We start from the raw sequence: 19,398 nt of genomic DNA, 5'->3' as shown, positions 1-19,398 counted from the left end.
AATGGAAAACTACTCCAGTATTTTCATCAAGAAAACTCCAAATGAGATCATAAGGACAAGAAAGTCTGGAAAATATTTACTATGCATCAGGTGAAACCAAAAAAGCAGGAATTGTATCCTGCTACCAGACAAAGGAAAAATAAAATTCCACATCATAAGCAAAGATAGACAAAGAAATTACATAATGCTTAACAAAATCATAAATGATAAACTAATATCCATATCAAACTAAGTGGTCCAAAAGTCTTATTATATGAATTAATAAGGGGTATATTAAGTAAACTCCAGAAGGACATAGATTAGAAAATAAGAATAGGAATGTTGAATGAAATTGAAAAGGTTTTGTACAAATAAAATTAACATGTCTAGAATAAGAAGAGAGGATCATCATTGCATTGAATATCTCTGATAAAGGTTCGGTATACAAGATGCCTAGACAAGTGACAGAAATATAAAGGACCAAGAGCCATTCCCCAATTGATAAATGATGAAAGTATATAAGCAATCAGTTGTCAAAGAATGGCAAACATTAGCAATCATATGAAATAATGCTTCAAGTATCTGAGAGTAAGAGAATATTTTAAATAAAAATGACCCTGAGGTTTCACCTCACATCCAAAAAAAATTGACAAATAATAGAAATAGTCAGTGTCAGAGAGGCTGTAGAAGAACAGGCACACTCATGCCTTGTTGGTGGAGCTGTGAATTAGTACAATTTTATTAAAAACCAATTTGAAATTGTGCAAATAAATTGGCTAAAATGTCTGTACCCTTTGACTCAGAGATTCACTGATATACATCAAAGAGATCATTGACAAAAATAAAGGCTCTATCTGTATATTAAAATATTCATAACAGCACTTCTTTGTAGTAACAAGGACCTGGAAATTCAGTATCTCATCAAATGGAGACTAGGCTGAATAAATGGTGGCAATTAGATATAATGGAATAATATTTTGTTGTAAGAAATGATGAACATAATGAATACAGTGAAGCATAAAAATACTTCTATGTACTGATGCAAAATGAAATAAACAGAGAGGGAAAACAATATAAATGGAGGTTATAATCATGTACATGGAATGAAAAAAAAATTCTAGAATTTGTTCCACTTAAAAAACAAATCTAAAAACCAAGATCTAAATAGCATGAAAATGAGAGTGGAAACAGAAAATGGTAAAAATAAAAATGAATACTTCAGAATTAAGAATACACATGCTCCCAGAGAAGATAGATGAAGAGATAACTTCCCCACTCTTTTGAAGAAATGAAAATATCCATGATAGTAAAACTTGTATATACTGTCAGATTTTTATTAAGTATATTGAAAATTTTTACTAAAATACTTCTTTCCTTTATATTTTTTCATTAAAAAACTCTGTTCACAGTTCATGCATCATTCACAAAAGTAAAGTCACAAAAGACTTTGTGGTTCTCAGCATCCATGATCTGTAAGAGATTCATAGAATTTCAGGGTGTGAAGGAACCTCAGCAGCCATCTAGCCCCATTCATAACTAACCAAGGGTCTTCTCCATAGTTGGCCAGCCAGCTTATGTTTGAAGACTTCTAACAAAAGGGGACCAGGCCACTGCCTCCCAAGGCTACCCATATCACTGAAGATAACTCTAATTGTCTAATTGGTCTTGCATCATGCCCAAATTTATCTCCAACAGTTGGATAGATGGGATAATAGCTAATGACAAAGAGAAAACATTGTTGCTCAACTCTTACTTTGCTTCCCTTTTTTCTACAAATAATGACTTTTGATGGGAACGAGCATGAATAATAAAGACATGAAACCTAGGATAGTAAGAAGAGCGTGTAGTTGTCATGATTGAATACATACCACCTGGTTGAGCGGAATTTCCTTTTCCGATACCAAGATAACTGGAGACACTGTAAGAGATCATTGAGATGCCAGCTTGGGATCAAGGAAAACAGGTCATTCCAGAAGAACTTTATTTTCATTTAATAACAATGTCTTTGTCAACCAGGGAACTGTCATAGATATTACCTGGATTTCACAGCATTTTTAACAAAATTCTCCTTGCTTTTTTTTTTTCAAGGAAAAATGTAGAGCTATGACTTTCATGATTGTAGAGTTGGTTAAGTTTAGAACTGGTAGAAAGTCTGGACCCAAAAACTGTTGATCAGTACATTAGCAACAACATGTAATGAATGTCTGCAATGGGATGGTATAGGGATCTATCTATAACACCTTTCTTCTATTCAGTATGTCATTTGATGATTTGCATGAAATCATAGCTAGGATATTTCTTGAAGATGAAAGTTGAAAGAAAAAACAGGGAGAGATAACTAACATAACTGGAAGAGAGTTGGGATCCATGAAGTGGGCAACAAGAAAAAACAATGGATAAAAGTATTGATTTTAAGACAAAAGGTAAGGGTTTTTTTTTTTTAAGTCCTATAGTTGGGTTAGGAACTGGTTAGCTAATAATAGTTTGTGTGAAAACAATCTGAGGGGGTTTTAGTGGAGATCAAACTCCTTAAGAGTTAGCAATGTAACTTGACAGCTAAAAAGCTAGTCATCTTAGTATGCATGAATAGAGATAAAACATTCTGAATGATGGCAGCAATAACCACATTAAACTTTGTCCTGGTGTGAGTCTATCTGGATTGCTATCTTCTCTGGGGATGCTATTTTTTTTTAGTAAGGAAAGTAAACTGAAGCATTCCAGAAGTAAGTAATTAGGATGAAGAGAAGACTAAACACTAATCCATGTTAGCATCATTTGAAGCAAACAGTGATAGAACCTCTTCTCCATTTCTGAATTTCTTCCATGCAGAAAATGAAATTGAAATTATTCTATATGGTCCCAGGGGAAGGGAATATGAATGAAGACTGAGGAGAAAAGAAAGGCAAATTCTGAAAGCGTATGTGAAAAAATACTTTATAATTATTTAAACTGTCTAAAAGTAGAAACATATTTCTTGTTCAAGAGGGAGTACCTTTGGCCATTCTATTTGGATGTAAATTTTGCTCAATTATCACTCCTACACACATACACCTTTTAAATTCTTTATTAAAATGGATGGACTTCTAGGAAAGAGTAGAGGGTCAACACAGTGGGAAATGTAGTTGATATAAAAAAGCAAATATAGATATGAGCTCTGGACCTGTGATTTTACTGGTGAAAAGAACTTCCAGATCAGCGCATCTATATCAAGACTTTTTGAAGGACTGTCTGTGTGGCAGGTATGTGCTAAACACAGACAAGAAAACTCTACCAATGGAAGCATGTTCTATGAAACTTGGAGTATTAGAGAATTGCCTGGACTGAAGAAGGGTTGAGTGATTTATGTACACAAAACCAGTTTGTGTCAGAAGCCAGATCTGAACTCAGATATTCTCTGTCCACTGTATCATGTTGCCTTTCAAACAAATAAACATATATGTAAAGAAAAATTATGGCTATGGCTTCCCCATCACCTGAAATACTTAATCCAAGGATGGATGGTCATTTGTTGGGAATTATGGACAGAGAAATGACATTTTTATGAGGTTTGGATTAGATAGAATTCAAGGTCCCTTCCTACTATGTTTCTGGGGTTCTTTTTTACAAAGTATACAATTATTAACACCAACCCCAGAATAACAACTCCAATTCTTTTATATTATCTTCTTCCCATGCATTTCCCTCTCACCTAACAGTACAAACTTGAATATGTCTTCCTCCATTTCCTGAAGATTACAAAACAGGTAATCATCAGAATGGCTGCTAGCAGGATGCTCAAGACAACAACCCAAATATTCCCTTCGGAAGGCTCCTCGGGAACTGCAGAGAGAGAAGAACAAGTGAATGATTGGGATTGGGGAAATTAGATTTCTTCTTGGTGTAATGGAGAAAGTGTCTAGTGGGAACTTTGGCCTTGAACCCTTTACCAGGCAGGAATGGATGTGGGTAGGGGGTAACAAAGTCCCATGACCTTCAGGGGATGGGCCTGGGCAACTTAGCTGAGACACTCACCAGGGTACACAGCTGGTGTCTCCAGCTGACTGTGCTCCACCACACAAGCATAACCTGTCCCAGTATCTCCTGGCTGGATCTCCAGGGAAATTCGGAGATAAAAGGTATCATCAGAATTGGGAAGTACGTTGCTGGAGCTCTTGTTCCCCACTATAGCTCCATCAACACCCTTCTTCCAGTGCATCTGGATGGATTGTGAGTAGAAGCCTGTGGCTGTACAAGAAAAGCTGATAGTGCCATTAGGGAATTCTTGGCGGGACACATACACCTCAGGTGGTACTGAAGGCAGAAGAGAGAAGAAAGACATCATGCCCAACGTTAATTAGGAAGCATTCATTGTTCGCTTTTATTCTTCCCTCATTATTGGCAGATCTTTACTCTTTCCTCCTCCAGCAGCATCAGTTGTCTCTCTGTATCCCAGCCCCTCCTAGTGTCTAATACCATGCTCTGCACCCAATAGAAGTCCATGTCATCTTTTTGTGGTCGTGATGATGAACTATTGAATGCTGTAATGGAATACCTGGGGAGGAAAGGAATTCCACCTCATTAGAGATCCTCAGGCAAAAATGAGACGGCCACTTATAGGATGTCTTTAAAACAGCATAATTCATGCATTGGCTAAGGGAGATTAGGGGGGGTTGGGGGAGAGGGAAAGAACATGAAATATGTAACTATGGGAAAATATTCAAAATAAAAATTTAAATAAATAAATGAAACTGCATAATTCTTTTCTTATATAGGTGGCAGGAAATTTTTTGAAATTTTGACTTCTTTCAATTTTGTTTTCACATGCATAAGTATATTTTAGATTTATTGAGATGGATTTTTTTACTTTTTATACATTTAGAGATTACACTCCTTCATCTAGTAGTCTGTTAAAACAACAGTTAAGTAAAATAAATAATACAATGATGTCTTCGAAAATCCCTGAAGTATTCACCTCTGTAATGTCCCTCTACTTCTCTTTTTTTTTTAAGTTAACAGAAATATATTTAATCTCTCTCCCCAAACACCCCATTAGAAAAAAAAAGAAAAGAAATACATAGTTTTGTAGCAAATATACATAGTGACTGTATTAAAGAAAAGACTCATTCCACACCTAATACACTTCATTGCCTCAGGTGTGGTAAAGGGAATTTTAATGGGTATTTTTTAGTAGCAAGACTTTTTCACCTAGAAATGACATTTCTACTAATTTGGAAATTCTGTAATTATCTGTATCTGTAAAATCAGGAGACATCAAAAGTCTTAATAAGCAGTTGATATTATTTGAAGTTTGAAAGATAATCTTCTTTGATATTTCAACATTTCAAATAACCACAATTAAATAATTCAGGTTATTCATTAATAATGAAAACAATAAAAATAATAATAAAAACTAACATTTTTATAGAGTTCTCTATGTGCCAGAGTATTTAGCACTACAAATACTATTTCATTTGAGTTTCTCCACAGCCTTGAGAGGTAGGTGATATAATTATGACCATTTTACAGATGAGGAAACTGAGACAGAGGTCAAATAACTTGCCCTGGGATGCATGGCTCTATAAAACTCTGAGGTTTTATATACATTACATACCGATTTGTATATAATCTTCCTGATTCCAGACCCAGTGGTCTATCTGTAGCACCACCTAGCTGCCCAATCCATCAGCAACAATGAGAATAAAGGATGACATCAGGAAAATGTATGAATGGGAAAGAAGATGGCCTGGTGCATGGTAAGTGTGAGAAGTAATAGGTGGTTGGCCAGAGTGCTCTGTTTCTATCCCCTCAATGTCAGCAGAAATCAAAGACTGCAAAAACTTGCCACACATTTCTCTTAAAAACCTCATTTCCAAGATATTTATGGAATGGACTCAAATTTTTAAGTACAAGATCCATTTCCCAGTTGATAAATGATCTAAGCCAGTTCTCAAAGGATGAAATGCAGTCTACATATAGCCACTTTTTTTTAAATCTAAAAAACTAATTATTACAGAGAGGTAGATGACATCAATTCTGAGGTTGTGTCTCACACCCATAAGATAAGCAAAGATGGCAAGGAAAATGGCAGATCTAGGAGGGGCTGTGACAAAACTATTGGTGTGCCTATAGATGTGCATAACCATTCTGAAAGGCGATTTGGAATTATTTAGGAAAAGGTTGCTCAATAGTGTATGCCTTTTGACATAACTCTAACATATATAGGCCTATATAAAGAGAACAAATGGGCCCAATATGTATAAAAATACTTAGAGCTGCTATTTGAAGGGTGGTAAAAAGCTGGAAATTGAGGGAATGCCCACCAGTTGGGGAGTGGCTAAAGAAATTATGGCATATGAATGTGACAGAATATTACTGTGCTAAAAAAATGAGGAAATAAATTATTTCAGAAATGTGGAAAGACTTGTATGAACTGAAAAAAAATGAACTAGGTATAGCCACAACACCCATTTTATAAAAATGAACACTTTGGAATTAATAAATAAATTAAAAAGTAAGACTTTTAGACAGTGATAAAAAATGACAAGAGCAAAACTAGGATAATAATTTGTACAATAACAACATAGTACAGACAAACAATTTTGAAAGTTGTAAGAAGTCTAATCAACCCAGTGACCATCCATGACTACACAGGACTGAAGATAATGCATTCTACCCACCTCTTGACATATAGGAGATGGATTTAGGATACAGACAAGACTATTGAATAAACAGTCATTGAAAGTATTTGGTTTGCTTGACAATTCATATCTGTTACAAGGAATTTGTTACTCCTTTTTTCTTGTAAGGGATGGAAGAGAGAGAAAGATACCTTTCTGTTAATTAAAAATCAAACTCTAATTTAAAAAAAGGAGAGAAGGTCATGTAAAACAGAAGTTACATTCCTCCCTGTGGCCAAAAATTTTCAGTTCTCTGAATATATATTTATAAGAAAGAAAATATACTTTTGTTAATTAATAAATAAAATATTAATTTTAGGAAGTGAAGTCAAGGAACAGCCATAGCATATAGAGGAGACTTCCTGTGGCAGATTTATAGAAGATAGGGACAAGAATTGCTTATGATGAGCAATGATGGAGGAAGTATGATCTGTACTTTGGAGGTGAAATCTATATGGATGTGACCACAGATGTATTTGAGTATTTGAATATTTTTTCAATGAAGGGATACTAATAGCACAACTGTAGTCCAAGGAGTGTGGAAGTTCATGAAGCTAAAATAAAGGCTAATATTTATATTTTTAAAATTGAAGGAGAATCATTCCCTTAGAGAATCTACAGTGACCTCCATACCATAATGGGTTATAAGACTGGGACTTCAATCATCTGAATAAAAAATAAAGGTAATTCCTCCCATTGCTACTATTTGTATTTTTTATTGTTAGAGAGAACTGTACCTCAGGTCATTGGCACCCTAATTACAAGGCTCCAATATTATGTGATAAGATGGGGGAGATGGCTTGGTAAAGGATGGGGAGAAAAGGGGACTCACGACTTTCTTTCATGCTTGACTTCTGAAGGATTTTCATCATGGCCCCAATGCAATATTTCTTATTTAAAAGTTTGGCGATGTCAGGACCTTCATAAAAGTCTTCAAAGCTATGGGCCAAAGGATGCAAGACCTTCCATTTTCCATGTTCATCTATTTCGATGAAATCTTCTCCATCAAAACCATACTTTACTTGGCTACTCAAATGGGTGTCTTCATCTAATTCACAATCTAAATAAAGCTGCATTGTGTGATTGCCTGTGGGGAAGAGAAACATAGAATATTCTGGGAGAAAATGATGATGCTAGGTATGGAGATCTTGATGGAGATAAACTCTGTCATGTGTCCAAGAAGAAAAAAAAATATTTTGTTTTGTGAATTGTGGGGATGACTTGTTTGTGAGGCAAAAATATTCAGGAGTCAATGAAGAGAGGAGAAGAAGAAGGAACAGGAGAAGGAGGAAGAGGAGAAGGAAGAGAAGGAATAGGAGAAGGAGGAGGAGGAGGAGAAAGAGGAGGAGAAAGAAGAGAAGGAGAAGAAGGAGGAGAAGGAGGAGAAGAAGGAGGAGGAGAGGGAGGAGGAGAGGGAGAAGGAAGAGAAGAAGGAGCAGAAGAAGGANAATGAGGGCAACACCAGTTAAATCCAAGAGGCCTTGGGATGTGCCCACTGCAGTGAATTTCATTTCATGCTTGTGGTAGGCTGAATAACGAGAAGGAAGAGAGGGAAAAGAAGGGTCAGATATGAGGGGACCTCATACCCATCCACCTCCCATCACTACTTTTCACCATGAACATATGTAATCAAGCCTTTAGAACGTGTTCAGATCACATGAAGGCACACTGTATCTGGGAGAAGATATCTTACAATTTTCTATTGAGGGGGGTTGGTATCAGTAAGTGAAGCTTTGAAATTCTTTTTTAAATGGTTATTTGAGATCCTAGCTCATTGCTGGTGAAGGTGTGGCACCAGTGCTGAGACAGCACTCTGGGAGCTGCTCCATTCCCTATTTTTCCCAGTGCCTGAGGACATTTTTTGCATGCCCCACCTCTCCATCCAGACACCCAAAGCAAGCACTTTCTCTACTCTCTGGAGTAATGCAGGGGGCTCACAGGCAGCTTGAAATTATGGTTTGGGCACCCAAACTGGAAAACCTTTGCCAACGCTGCTCTAGCTTTTTACTAGTTAGCAGATATTGCCAAATAGAATACAGATTCCAACTTTGTGCTTTCCCTGTCCTCTCCTCCCAGATGATGAGTTGCCTGATATTCCAAGCCTGAAGTGGAGTTGGGGAGGGGGCAGGGGCGGGGAGCAGCAGTGCTGGAGCTATCTTGAAGGTCAACAGATGATGTGACTTTCTCCTAGCTGATAATAGCTTGCAAGGTTGAGAAGAGGCCACCCAAACAACCTTGAAGGTTGCCAGATCATGTCAAACTGGATGGACACAGGAGGGAATATCATAGGTGCACACTGGGCATCTTTGCAATTAAGGGAAGATCTTTATGATTAGGGGAAACTCCCAAGCTCTGAATATGCCCCTTTCCTCTTTTTGTGTCTCTTCTCTGTTCCTTCTCCGATTTTCAGCCTGAAACTACCACCACCCTCCCTGGAACACCCAGGGGAGGAATACTCTGAAGAAAGGTGGAGAATTCCCAATGATGGAGGAGGCAATCCCCTACCAGTGATGGGCACACTATGGCCTGTGGACCAGATGCGGCCCCCTGAAATGTTCTATCCCACCGTTTGACATTATTCCTAATCTGATGAATACAATGAGTAGGATATAATACAATGAAACTTCAAAAGAGCTGCCTTAGAAACAAACTGACAGATGAGCATTTCCTTTCCTTTGGCCCCCTCTTTAAAAAGTTTGCCCATCACTGTCCTAGACCCTCAATAAATCTAGCCACCTGAATTCTAGCAGTGGTTGCAATTCCATCCCTGCAGTAGCCATTTCGTAGCCCTGGCCACACTATCTGTAACATCCTTGAATAAACACTTTCATGCCTTCAGATTTGCAATTCTTTGGGTGAGAATCAGCATTTGCTCTTCTGCAATAAACTCCCTTCCCATAACACTATCACGTGGTTAGAAGTAGCCTTCTCCAACAGGCTGTATTGCCAGAACAAGCTGTGTCACCCAAATTCCCAGTCTGGGATAGTTTTGCTCTTCACTGTTGGCTGCTTAGCATCCAGAGATGATAAGGGTTCACCCACATTAAAGGCACAATGAACTAAACTGGCGAAGGGGGAGCGCTCCTCTCTCCTTTTAAACCCTATGGTCCTAAGAAACAGATTGGGAGTTTCTGGTTTGTTTGTTTTTTTTTTCTGTTCCTCTTAGTTTCGAGTACAAGAGGTAGAATTCTCATGTACCAGACTCTGAACCAAGCCATGATGATCTCGGACGCAGGATTCTAGGCTGGATGTACAGTTAGTTAGCCCCAGAGTGGATGCTCTGAGAAACCCAAGAAACCAAGGGCAGGTTTGAATTTAGAAGTTGGGGAATTGAACTAAGCATAATCACTCCTCACATTGAGGAGAATGTTGGGACCTTTGTTATCACACCTTTGAAGTAAATCTTCCTGTGTAAAAGCTCATCTAAGTGTTTAAATGAACTGGGGAGCAGAAATTGTCTCCCTCCAATTAAGGAAAAACCATAGGTGAGGCCTGGAGCCCAATGCAGAAAACTTAGCTGCCCCCAAGCTCCTTAAGGTGCTGGAGAACCTTGGGGAAAGATGAGGAAAAAAAAACACACTTAGCATGACATTAGTAGTTGATCTAAGCATGAACATACACATCATGCCTTAGAGAGTGTAGATAATCTACAAAAGTCTTACATTAACATCCATCATCCCATGGATACATTCCTGCATCCCTGAAGGGTTGTGGCACTAGAAAAAAAGTTCCACTGGTTATAAGCAAGCTGGAAAGACTTATTTTGGAAAGAGTATGATCCTGGCAACAGATTGTACCTGCAGCCTAAAGACCAACCTATATAAATATGGTCCTGGTAATATATGTTAATTGAGAACTAGTATGTGATCAAATTAAATACTAATAGGAAAAAGGAAAAACAAGCCTAATATTACATTGCTGGAGCAACTATGGGTTTTTGTGTGCATGTTTGTGTTTTACAAAACAAGGTGGACTTAAATATTAAGAGTTGTAAAGCTATTCACTGACCTAGAGATCCCATTACTAGGGGTAAACCCTAGGAGTATTATTGAGAGGGTCATAAGCTTTGTTTATAGAATCTGAATAGTTTGGTCTCATCCCACACTCTGAAAACTATAATTCCCAAGATTCCCTAGCTATTCCCTGGATACTTTCTCTTTCATGTATAAAAGGATGCTCATCTGGCATTATGAGAAGAGATAATATGAACAGGGAGGCAGCTAAATGGTGTAGTAGATATAGTGCTGAGCCTGGAGTCAGGAAGATGCATCTCCTTGAGTTCAAATCCAGACTCAGACACTTACTGGTTCTATGACCTTGGTGAATCCCTTAACCCTATTTGCTTCCATTTCCTCAATAAAATGAGCTAAAGAAGGAAATGACAATCTACTCTCCTACCTTTGCCAAGAAGAACCCAAATGGGGTCACAAAGAGTCAGACATGACTTAACGACAACAAATAGAGTAGAGGACAGAACACTGGTTTGGGGTAAAGGACCTAGATTCCTAGATTCCACCCTCATTTGGTGACTCCAGCAAAAGACCACACACCTGTGTGCCCAGTATGTTATAGAGGAGATCCTTTCTAAAAGTATAAGTTGAACCAGGCAGGCTTCTCAATTCCCTCTAATTCAGAGATTCTAGGATTTAGCTCCATAAGCATTCATTGAAACAAGCATTTAAGCCCTTGTGATAAACCAGGCGTTGTGCCAACTGCTATAGGAAACAGAGAAAAAAGTTCCCAATATCAGAGTCAACATTCTACAAGAGGGATCCAGCATATATACATTAGGCTAGATTCAACCCATCATTTCATCAGTATTGCAGACTCCTGGGGGAAGAAACTGCTTCTACCAGTCTAGGCTGGCACCTTCTCTCCTGAGAGCCCTGATGGGTACCCAGGGTCTGTCTCATAATTCTATAAATGGCAGAGGCAGGACCTGAACCCAGGAATGGCAACTAAGATCTTCCTAGCTTAAAAAAACAACTAGGTATCCATTAAGCCATACTGGCTCTTTGGTGCATTCACAGATAAAGAAATAAAAAAAAAATACACCAAGTCCATAAAAGGTATTTAAAAGAGAGGGAAGCAGTGACTCAGAAGGTGCTGGATGGTCTCATCCTCAGACAGGAAAGCATCTGAGCTGAATTTTGAGGGGAACCTGAGATTCCCACAGGAGAAGGTGAAGAATGAGAACATGGGAGCACTGACGGAACTTTAAGTAAATTTGCGTTACAACTCCCAGGTAAGGGGTAGGACCCCATGCTGCCCAGACTCAGCTCTGGCTCCCAGCAGGTGGGAATATGGGAGCAGCAGGCGAAGCCTCCTCCCCAGGGTCCTCAGCTCTAGGCACTGAAGCCTCTCCAGCTGTGTATGGAGTTGGGTTGGAGAGCAATCACTGAAACTCCTTGGGCTGCAGCGGCCATAGAGCTATGGAGAGGGTGGTCTGAGGGATGGTTCACTTACATTAAGCTAGAACTAGCTGATTAGGGAATGAGTTCAACTGAAATAAGAATGTGTGATGGAGGAACAGTGGGATGCTCTCTCCCTTTCTGCTCATGTGGTCTCAGGCAAGTCATACACTGAATTGTATTCTCAAATTCCTCATGTAAAATAGGGATAATACTCCCTCTTCTTTTCTTGTCTGAGTATTGTGGGAAAAGCATTTTTTTTAACCTGAGAGTGCTGTGGAAATGGGCATTATTAGCATCATTATTGTTCTAGATGTCTCAATAAGGCAGCACAAGAACTGAATGAGTAGAAATTAAGAGAAGGCAGATTGCAGCTCAATAAAGGGAAGAATTTGCTAGTAAATTGAGTTGAAGAATAGTGAATCCAGTCTGAAACGTTCTATGAGTTCTAATTAATACAGAATGAGGTGAATAGAATCAGGAGAACAATTTAGCAATAAAAACAATATTTTTTAATAAAATTAACTTAAAAAGATTTAGGAACTCTGATCAACACAGTGACTTGTCAGAACTGCTGAGAATTGGAACTCATAATGAGCCATGTTACCCATTTCCAGACAGAGAGGTGATCAACTCAGAGGGCAGATTAAAGCATATATCTATTTGGGACACGGACAATGTAGAAATTTGTTTTCCTGGATTATATGTATTTGAGACCAGGTTTTGTTTTTCTTTCTTTTTTCAATTGGGGATAGGAGGAATAGTAGCTGGACTTGGGTTTATTGGAAAAAATATATTTTAAAAAGTTAGGCTGGTCAGCCTGTGAGGGACTATTAAAGGTCAAATAAAGGAGTTTGTAGTTTATCATAGAGGTAAAAGGGAGCTACTGGAGCTTCTAGAGGAGGAGAAAGATAGGATTACACCTTTGCTTTGAAAAGATCACTTTGGGAACTATGTGGAGGCTGGGTCCATGATGCTACAGAAGAATTTAGCTATAATATATATATATATATACATATATATATAATATATATATAATATAATAGCTAAAATTAATAAATTTATTTATTATGGCCAATGGAAGAAAGACAAGTTCACTATCACTGTTGATCTTCAGGTAGAGAGTGAATGGTTGTCACACTATCAAAGGGATTCACCCATCAGACAGGATGATGTCCTTTCTTTCCTTTTTTTACCTCCCTCTCTCTCTCTTCATCTGTATCTCTCCCTCTCTCTATCTTCTTCCCTCTCTCCCACTTTTTCTCCCCTCTCTCCCTTTCCCTTCTTCTCCTTCCTCCCCTTTCTCTCTGGCTCCTCCTCTCTCTCCCTCTTTTCTCTCTTCCTTTCTCCTTTCCTCTCTCTCTTTCTCCTTCACTCTCTTTTACTGCCCAATTTCCCTCTTGACTTCAGAAGACAACAGTGATTTCCCCAACCCAAGACCAGGTCCACTCTGCTATATCCTGCTGTCTTCTGAAGCCAGGTTTACATCCACTGGAAATAGTCATCACTTTCTCTTGTCCTTAAAGTCTGATTCCAACTAAATATTATTCTCATGCCCAAATGATAATGAAATAACCCAAGAGTAGCTTTACCTGTTCCAGTGATTCTAGGAGTCATGATTTCCTCATATTACCCTACTAACCTAGAGGGCTGGAGAGGAGGTAAGGCAGAGCTGGGATAAGGGGTGGAGAGGAACTAACAGTGCTTCTCTTCTCTTCCTCCAGATGTCACCAAATCCCCTCCTCCCATCTTACCATTCGTAGAGTAGATGAAATAAAACAATCTGAATTGTTCAAAAATACACTTTCAGGACCAAACTCAGTGTCCATGGGACTAGAGGTACAATGGGGAAACATATTCAGTTTCTGATGGAGCAACTGAAATTAGTGCCACCTTCCTAACAAAGTCTGGCCACTAGCTAAAAAGCATAATAAAGCAGGCATTATCCTTTGCTCACTGATTCCAATATAAAAACATATCCCAAAAGATAGAAAATAAATTAAGAGGAAAATCCATTCATAGATTGGAGATAGAGCAATATAGAATATGGAATATGGAAGCCAGAAGAGAACTTAGAATATCAGACCTGAGAAGGAACTTGAAAACGATTGTCAAAGCTGGACAGATCGGCAAAACATAAACTATTATAACTGGAAAGGGTGGTAGAACATAGAATGTCAGAGTTGAAAGTGATCTTGAACACTATCTAGCTCAGTCTCCTGATGTTGAAGATTAAAAAAAAAACTGAATCTAAAAGAGGGGATGGGACTTGCCAATCTAGAACCCAAGTCTCCTGACGAACACTTCAGCTTCCTTCCATACCAACTGTATGAAGATATTTAGAGTCATACTGTATTGTAACAGTGAAAAACTGGAAAGAATTTTGAAGTCAACAATTAGGAAATGGCCAGGCTGAAGAATATCCATGGAAAGGGAGCTTCAAAGATTGATAAACATAAATAATGGAAAAAATATGGAAAAGTCTGCATTGATGGCTCACACCTTGTATGAGTATCTCCAGACTCCCAGGTCTTATAGAATTATTGCAATTGTTAACAAATTCGGTTCTGAAAAATAAGCAAATACCCCATACATAGACTAATGATACAAGTACATGTCACATGTTTTTCCCTATGTAGGTAGAAGTGGTTGCAACTAATAAATTAAAGACTCAGGATTGCTACTGAATCCATAGCCACTTTTGTCCTAATGGATTTTCTCAATGAGTAATTACTGTAAGGATTTACATCATGACATTTGGTGGGGAGGAAGGGGACTGACAGTAAAAATTGATTGTGATACTCAAAAGTTTAGGAACTACTGGTCCATATGAAATAATCCTAACTGAAAAGAACAGAATGAAAAGAATACAAATGCACAGACCATACATATGTAGATTTGAATGTGCCATTTAAATGTATCATAAAGATCCCCAATGGTTGAAGGGTCATTGACTCAGAGCTGGAAGGGAATTTAGAGATCGTTTTACAGATGAGAAAAATTGAGTCTCTAAAAAAGTGAAATTACTTCCCCAAGGTCACACAGGTAGTATGTTTCAAAGGCAGGATCTTTCTGACAGTCAGTAGGTGTATGGCTGGAAAAGTCTAAAACCTCCAAACTGATTTCCTTATCCTAGACTTCCAAATTCATGGCTTTTTCCAGTCAATCAACAAGTGTTTATTAATCATCTACTATGTGCTAGATGTGCTACCTGTCCTCAGGTCCCATAGACATCTCAAATCCAAATTTCAAAAGAGAATTCGTTGTCATTTCCCAAGAATCCCCCCTACCTTCTCCCTACCTCTATCCGGGGTACCACCACCCCTCAGGTTTCAACCCCAGGAACAATCTGATTCTCACTTATCCCACATGCCCTACCAGGTGTCAAATCATGCTGCTTTTATCTCCACAACATCTCTAATCTGTATCCCCTTCTCACCACCCACACAGACACAATCCTAGCACAGGTCCTCATCACCTATAACCTAGACCAGTGATGGCGAACCTACGGAATGGGTGCCAAAGATGGCATGCAGAGTGCTGCTGTCCCTCCCCAACCCTGACCTCTGGAGTTGGTTACTAGACAGGCAGAGGGATGGAGGGGAGGGGAGGGGAGCTGGTACCCTCCCCCTCTCCACTGTGTCTGATGTCATTTTTTCACATCCCCTTCCCCTCTGCCCAGCAGCCTGATGGGAACACATAGAGAGTAAAGGTGGGTAGCTCACAGGTAGCAGAGCTGGAAGGAAGTGGAGCACGTGGGCCTCTCTCTTCCCCATCTCTACACTCACTGAGGACATTCCTCACTTCACCCACTCCTCCACCCAGCAGCTCAATAGGAGCACTTTCTCCCTCCCCTGTGGAGGGATAAAAGAGGAGGGGCTGGAGTAGGGGTGGGGCCTGGCACTCCAACTCTATTTATTCTTTATTGTAAATTTAATTAAACTCAATGAAAAGAAAAAGGGTATATAAGTCTATAGTATCTAAGTAAGATAATGCTGCCAAGTCACTTCCTACTGATGACATGGCATTTAGCCATACCGATCAAGAACTATGATGAGAATCAATCACTTATAAAGCCCCTACTATGTGCTGGGCACTTTCCAATGGAGTTTGAATAGGAAATAAGGCCTGAATGTATAATTTCCTTAACTGGGTAACTACTTCTACAAGTCAGCACCACATCTTCAACTCTTCTTAGAGAGTTATCCAGTGTACTCAAAAGTGAGTAGCTCAGGGTCACACAGCCAATATGTGTCATAGGTGAGACTTGAACCCAAGGCATCCTTGGGTCTTAGGCCAGTTCTCCATCAACTTGAACCCAAGGCATCCTTGGGTCGTAGGCCAGTTCTCCATCAACTTGGCCCCTCCATCAACTTTGGGATACAAAGGAAAAGGAAAGAGTCTCTTCCCTCCTGGAGGTTATATTCATTCAGGAAAAAAAGGCGATAGTACAGTAGGCTAGTCATACTATGACTAGAGTATTGTGTTTAGTTATGGCTACCACCATTTAGAATTAACTTTGAAAACATGGAAGTCTCCCAGTTAGGAATGACCAAGATGGTGAGCAGCTTTGACTGTATGCCATATGAAGGCTGATTGAAGGAACTAGAGAAGTCCACTCTGAAGAAGAGAAGGCTCTGGGCAATATGGTGGCTATCTTCATGTATTTGAAAGGTTATCCTTGTTCCTTAGGATCATAGATCAAATCTAACACCTTCATTTTACATTCAGGGAGTTTAAGTAACTTACTCAGGAGCATTCAGGTAGTAAAATGTCAAAGGCAGGATTTGAACTTAAGTCCTCTGATTCCACAGTTAATATTCTTTCTCCTTAATCATATTACCTTGATTTAGATGGATTGAAATATGCACATGGGTCCATCAGATAGCAGCTTGTGGACTCTAAGAAAAGAATGGGGCCAGAGTTATTCTTGCTATGAAGTTGAGGTAGAAATGCAGAATAATGAAATTGTGATGAAAAAGAGATTAGAGCTAGCTTGTGGGTTGAGAAGAAAGAGAATAGAAACCTGGGAGACCTGGGAAAATCCAAAGATGCACTGATGGAAACTGGAGGTTTAACTTGGAGGAAATGAACAAAAGAGAGAAGAGAGATCGAAGATATTGTAAATCTGGCTTCAGATTTTGTATTTCAGATACTGTAAAAATGGCTTCAAAGGGAGGAGTTTTGACCTGAAGCAAAGAGATTGGATTTAGGGCCCATACAAAGGAATATAGCATTTCCAGGGGCTTCAGAAGCTAAGGAAAGAGCTTGGTCTAGGCCTAGAGGATGGAGCCAGAGTAATTTGTAGAAGGAGAATTGTCATTCCAAAGAGGGAAGTGGAAAGACAGGTCTCCTGGTGGCTATGATGTTGCCTTTGCCTCATCTGTATAAAGACTCTGATTTCAGTCTCCCCCAACCCAGAATAAAGTTTGTGCCCTTGAATTAGATGCCCATAATGCATTTTCAGAAAGAGAAAAGCTAAGAAATAAAGCCAAAGGACAGAATGGGAATAGATCAAGAATTGAACAGAGGTTAACTTTGGAGGAAAATCCTCTCAATCTTATGGATGAAGATTAGAATATAAACCCCTTGAGGGCAGAGGCTATTCTCAAGATTTTTACCTGTTTGTAAACCCAACACTTAGCACCAGGCATGGGGGGGGGGGCAGAATAAATAATTAGATGGCAGAAACAAAGCTGGATAGCTCTCCCTTTGGAGGATTGATCAAGGCATAAAATAACAACTAATATTTATAGAGGATTAAGATTTGGAAGGAATTTTCCAAAACTTCTCTCATTTTTGGCCTCATAAAAACTCCATGAAGGAAGGTCTCCAAATGTTAGCCTCCCCACATTTTTTTGGACCAGACGAGTTCATGATTTCTTTGGCACAGGGAACTCACAATGAGGAAACTCTCTCTACTGAAATAGAGAAGCACCTTCTTGGAACCTGAGTATTGAGGTTAGATGACTGACCCAGGGTAATACAGGCTGTATATCAGAGATTAGACTAGTACCCACCTACTCCTGAGTTTGAAGCCAGCTCTCTATGCACTAAACCTGGATATCTCTCATCTCTGTTTTACAACTGAGGAAAGAGCTTGCCCAGGGTCACACAGTAAGAGTTTGTGGCAGAAATTTTACCCAGGGGTTATTATACTTTATCTTCTACCACCAGTTCTTAAGCTGGAGTTTGTGAATTTCTTTAAATATTTTAATAACTGAACTTCAACATAATTGGTGTCCTTTGTAATCCCATATATTTTACTTCATTTAAAAGCATTCTTCTGGGGGCAGCTGAGTGGCTCAGTGGATTGAGAGCCAGGCCTAGAGACTGGAGGTTCTGGGTTCAAATCGGACCTCAGACACTTCCCAGCTGTGTGACCCTGGGCAAGTCACTCGACCCCCATTGCCTAGCCTTTACCGCTCTTCTGCCTTGGAACCAATATATAGTATTGATTCCAAGATGGAAGGTAAAGGTTTTTTAAAAAATAAAAAATTAAAATAAAAGCATTCTTCTAAAAGAGATCTATAGACTTCACTAAACATTCACCAAAGGGATCCAAAACATGAAAAAAGGTTAAGGATTCCTAGAATATACTCCATTTGTTCAACAGGCATTTATTAAGCATTTACTATTTTCCAAGTACTGGGTTCAGCATTGAGCTAATAACAAAGATCACAAAATGGTCATAGTCTCTGCCCTCAAGGAGCTTACAATATCAATTTTAGCCATGCTACCTTGTATTCCACTAGGTTAGAGGGGGTCTACAACATGCCACAGAATCCCATTCACAGGGAACCATTGGCTTGAAGGGGAAGGCATAGTGCATACCCTTAGAAGAACCAGACTAACGGAGGGGACACACTTTCCACTTTGGGAGTATTTTATCAGCCTGGGAGCTCCATATTCTCAGAGTCCTTTTTGCCCTGAAGCACTCAGACTCACCTGCCTGGGTCTTTCTCTGAGCAAATATCCCCAGAATGAGCAGCCAGAGTAAGGAAGACAGCTTCTTCCACTGAGTCTCCATTCTGGATGGCCAACAATTCTTGTAGGCACAGGGCTATTAGACTACTGTCCCCTGTAAAGAGATCTCCACTTCTAGGAATATGCCTCCTCCAGACCCAGGATCTCCTTGGGAGCCAGAATAAGCAATGGCAATATCTGATCTAGTTAAGTTTGAGAGAGGAAAATCAATGTGTAGGAAGTTCCAGGCTTGCCTCCAAAGGTACACCTTGCATCCAACTCAGAGCCCTGATGGGAAACATGTCCCAACATAGACACATGAACCCCTGTCCCCTCCTCCTCTGCAAGTGACATTGGCTCATCCTGAGCTTTGCCATCCAATCACT

The 19,398-nt window shown here is 39.2% G+C and overlaps 1 protein-coding gene across 1 annotated transcript; it reads right to left on the bottom strand.

Annotated features, from left to right (window-relative positions):
* Nucleotides 1–3,027: 3,027 nt before the first annotated feature.
* LOC123233109 (hereditary hemochromatosis protein homolog) lies at nt 3,028–19,076 on the bottom strand. The gene is made up of 5 exons (XM_044659277.1): nt 18,995–19,076; nt 8,096–8,163; nt 7,468–7,768; nt 3,991–4,269; nt 3,028–3,798 (listed from the first exon to the last, which is right to left on the bottom strand). Exons 1-5 carry the CDS (start codon nt 19,074–19,076, stop codon nt 3,668–3,670), a joined length of 861 nt encoding a protein of 286 aa, XP_044515212.1. The 3' UTR covers nt 3,028–3,667.
* Between the last annotated feature and the right edge of the window lie 322 nt (nt 19,077–19,398).

This window comes from Gracilinanus agilis, chromosome 2 (assembly GCF_016433145.1).
Source record: "Gracilinanus agilis isolate LMUSP501 chromosome 2, AgileGrace, whole genome shotgun sequence".
Classification (NCBI taxonomy): Eukaryota; Metazoa; Chordata; class Mammalia; order Didelphimorphia; family Didelphidae; genus Gracilinanus; species Gracilinanus agilis.
The sequence above is the reverse complement of the archived record's forward strand: the minus strand, read 5'-3'. Positions and strand labels throughout refer to the sequence as shown.